At 39.4% G+C, this 3,892-nt stretch overlaps 1 protein-coding gene across 1 annotated transcript; it reads left to right on the forward strand.

Moving 5' to 3' along the window:
- The first annotated feature begins 2,662 nt into the window (after positions 1–2,662).
- Positions 2,663–3,604, forward strand: LOC118529673 (olfactory receptor 4F3/4F16/4F29-like). The gene has a single exon (XM_036082609.1). It carries the CDS (start codon positions 2,663–2,665, stop codon positions 3,602–3,604), a length of 942 nt encoding a protein of 313 aa, XP_035938502.1.
- Positions 3,605–3,892: the final 288 nt, after the last annotated feature.

Consider the following 3,892-nt stretch of genomic DNA (forward strand, 5'->3'; position numbering starts at 1 on the left):
AGAGAAGTATTAATTGTATTTTAGGAAACACAAGAGCCAGAAGAAATGGTCCTTTTCTTTCTCAAACTTACAATATTTTTGAGGAGGGAAAAATCTATAAAATTGAAACCATTGAGGAGTTACGATTAGTAAGAACTGATTTGCTCTAAATAAGCAATCAGTTATTATGTCTTTTCAGAATGCTTTCCTCTCCCCTCTCAACTTATTAAACTCCTAAAGTTGCTTTTTCAAAACTCACAAGACCTTTCTCCTTTGTAAAGTTGTCTCTGAATTTCCTGGACTCTTGTGTATCCTTCCTGGCCAAGAGTAGACATCTGGTATATCTCCTATGGTACTATATATTGTGGTTTATTTTTATGTGGATAATTATTTTTCAATTAAAATTTAAGTTTCATGACTTCTAGGAATAAGAGAAGAGATACATATAAAGTAGAGTTACTAGGAAAATTTTCATGGAGGAAATGGGATTTTGAATTACCTTTAAGGGATGAGTAGTGATTGGAAATGTTCTGTATTGCACTATCCTATCCATAACCACCAGCTAGATAAGGCTGTTGAGCATTTGAAATGTGGCTAGTACAACCAAGGAAATAGATTTTTAATTTCATTTAATAACCGTATGTAACTAGTGGCTACTATTTTGGACCGAGTAGATCTAGGTTTGGCATATCTCTTCTCACTTTTATGATTTTTCTAGCATGTGGAATCTGAAGCCATATGTGGACTAGAAAACCCAGATTCTCTGTCTATAACTAGTTGTTTGTTCCTCACTAGACTACTGTTTTCTCCTTTGTAAATGATTAATTTGGACTAGGTAATCACTCATGAGATTTGTGGGATAATATTTTTATGACTGATTTCACTCATCATGCACAACTGAGGTATGTGTGTATGTGCATATATAAGTATACGTATTAAAAGACAAAGCTTTGGGATCCATTTTTTTCTATTGCTAGGTTTCTCTTGCCCTTTCCTTTCACTTCCAGGTGTGAGGCTTTTTGTGCATTCATGTACCTTTATTTTACCAGCCTTTTACTTTTTATTCTTTTTTTTTTTTTTAAAGATTTTATTTATTTGACAGAGAGACAGCGAGAGAGGGAACACAAGCAGGGGTAGTGGGAGAGGGAGAGGCAGGCTTCCCACTGAGCAGGGATCCCCATGTGGGGCTCGATCCCAGGACCTGGGGATCATGACCTGAGCCGAAGGCAGATGCTTAACGACTGAGCCACCCAGGTGCCCCCTTTACTTTTTATTCTGCAACCTATTTCCTCAGATCACTTCACCTTTTAGCAGCACATCTAAGTATTATGGGAGCAAGAGGACTTGGGACACAGAACTGTTTGACCTACAGGCAAAGAATATATCTTCCATGTGGTAACATTGTATTCCTTGCAAAAAAATGGGTAAGAACTAGGGGCGCCTGGGTGGCTCAGTCGTTAAGCGTCTGCCTTCGGCTCGGGTCATGATCCCAGGGTTCTGGGATTGAGCCCCGCATCGGGCTCCCTGCTCAGTGGGGAGCCTGCTTCTCCCTCTCCCACTCCCCCTGCTTGTGTTCCCTCTCTCGCTGTGTCTCTCTCTCTCTGTCAAATAAATAAAATCTTAAAAAAAAAAAATGGGTAAGAACTAGAGAGATTCATGTAGTCACCTAGAATTAGGGTCAGGGAACAGTCAGACTTGGCATTGGATCCCAGACACTTGAAAGGTTTGAAGCAGAGAGATGAGATAAGAGGGATAAAAGGGGTTAAGATTGATGAAGGGACAGGAGAGAGTCAATGGTTATATGGCAATTACAATGTTAGTGTGCGTTTCTTCATCCCCAGCAAATTCCAAAAGCTTAGGGCTCCAATAGCTATAACCAAGGTTCACAAACTTCAGAGATTATGAAGAATCTGGACAGATAAATCAAATTGGCTTCCTTAACTTCCTTGACTTCCCATAACACTCCCTTCCTATTTGTACATCTTGGTCATGTCCTGGCTGCTAACCATCCTACTAGGTACTTTTACTTATACTTTCTGGGTGCCCATGCAAATACTCTGTGCCATTAATATCTAATCTACCCTTGCCTTTATCCTGTCATACTCTTGAGTCACCTCTATACCCTATGCCTGGTTGTCTTACGCTTACTGCTACCCTGTGGGTGTTGTGTGAATTGCAAATATGATTGTAGGTAGTGGTATGACTATAAGAGGCATATTATGTGCCTGACGCAAGGGTAAGCAATGAGACAACTTGAATGGCTGAAGAATTGTTCTGTGAACAATTAAAATGGTACCAGTGAATTCTGGCAAATGCCATCTTTCTTACCTCCTCTTTCTTTTTCTCATTGTGTTGTACTGTACTGTCTTCCTTACCCCCTCTTAATCCTTGCTATGCACATCTACAATGTTTTCATATTTGCTTCATTTTCTTGTTTATAGATGAATAGTCCTGGAAGCCATGGTTTTAGGGATATTGCATATGGAAGTGACTCAAGTGCTTTAGGTGACACCAGGTAAAATGCTTATTTAATAATGGCCCTGTGAAGGAATTGAGGGGTAGATAGTTTTCACATTGTGAATATCTTTGAATAATTAATCATTATAATAGAGAACTTTATTAACATTCTTAGTTTCTTTTTTACTTTCTTTTTGAATCTGGAAACATTCTAGCTGATAAAATAATGGATGGAGCAAATCATTCTGTGGTGGTGTCAGAGTTTGTGTTCCTGGGACTCACCAACTCCTGGGAGATCCAACTTCTCCTCTTTGTGTTCTCCTCCACGTTTTATGTGGCAAGCATGATGGGAAACTCCCTCATCATGCTCACTGTGGCTTCTAACCCTCACTTACACTCCCCTATGTACTTTCTGTTGGCCAACCTCTCCTTTATTGACTTGGGAGTTTCTTCTGTCATTTCTCCCAAGATGATTTATGATCTTTTCAGAAAGCGTAAAGTCATCTCCTTTGGTGGCTGCATCACTCAAATCTTCTTTCTTCACGTCATTGGTGGTGTGGAGATGGTGCTGCTCGTCGCCATGGCCTTTGACAGATACGTTGCCATATGTAAGCCTCTGCACTATTTGACTATTATGAACCGAAAAATGTGTATTTTGCTTCTGGTTGCTGCATGGGTAATTGGCTTGACCCATTCTGTGATTCAGCTGGTTTTTGTTATAAAATTGCCATTCTGTGGCCCTAATTTATTAGACAGCTTTTACTGTGACTTCCCTCAGTTCATCAAACTTGCCTGCACAGATACCTACAGTCTGGAGTTCATGGTCACAGCCAACAGTGGGTTTATATCTCTGGGATCGTTCTTCATATTGATTGTCTCCTACAGTTCTGTCCTGATCACTGTTCGGAAACATTCCTCAAGAGGTTCATCCAAGGCCCTCTCCACTTTGTCAACTCATGTCATGGTGGTGATTTTGTTCTTTGGTCCTTGTATCTTTGTTTATATCTGGCCTCACCCTACATCACACTTAGACAAATTTCTTGCTGTTTTTGATGCAGTTCTTACTCCTTTTTTTAATTCAGTCATCTATACATTCAGGAACAAAGAAATGAAAGTGGCAATGAGGAAAGTATGCAGTCAATTTCTTACTTATAGAAGGATTTCGTAAATGACAAAAGTATTATGGAGTTTCCTTACTGACTTGAGATAACATTAAATTTCTATAGTTTCAATATCAGTTTCCAGGTACCTTACTACTGTTTAGGTGTCCCAGATGAAAATAATACAGTTCTTTAAGAATCTTAACTGAGAAATTGTGTTGCTGCCTCTGGTTGGAGGAAGCATGTGGTGTGATAAAAAGTATCTCCCAGAGAAGGCCAATTGCTTGCCTCTCAGGAGACATTACCTTGATGAATTTACTATGGTTTAGAATTCAAAATTGAATCTCTTCAGTGTC

This window comes from Halichoerus grypus, chromosome 8, assembly GCF_964656455.1.
Source record: "Halichoerus grypus chromosome 8, mHalGry1.hap1.1, whole genome shotgun sequence".
Taxonomy (NCBI): Eukaryota; Metazoa; Chordata; class Mammalia; order Carnivora; family Phocidae; genus Halichoerus; species Halichoerus grypus.

What these genes read in the sequence shown, in the direction of transcription:
- LOC118529673 (XM_036082609.1), top strand. Translation starts at nt 2,663, where the DNA reads ATGGATGGAGCAAATCATTCTGTGGTGGTGTCAGAGTTTGTGTTCCTG.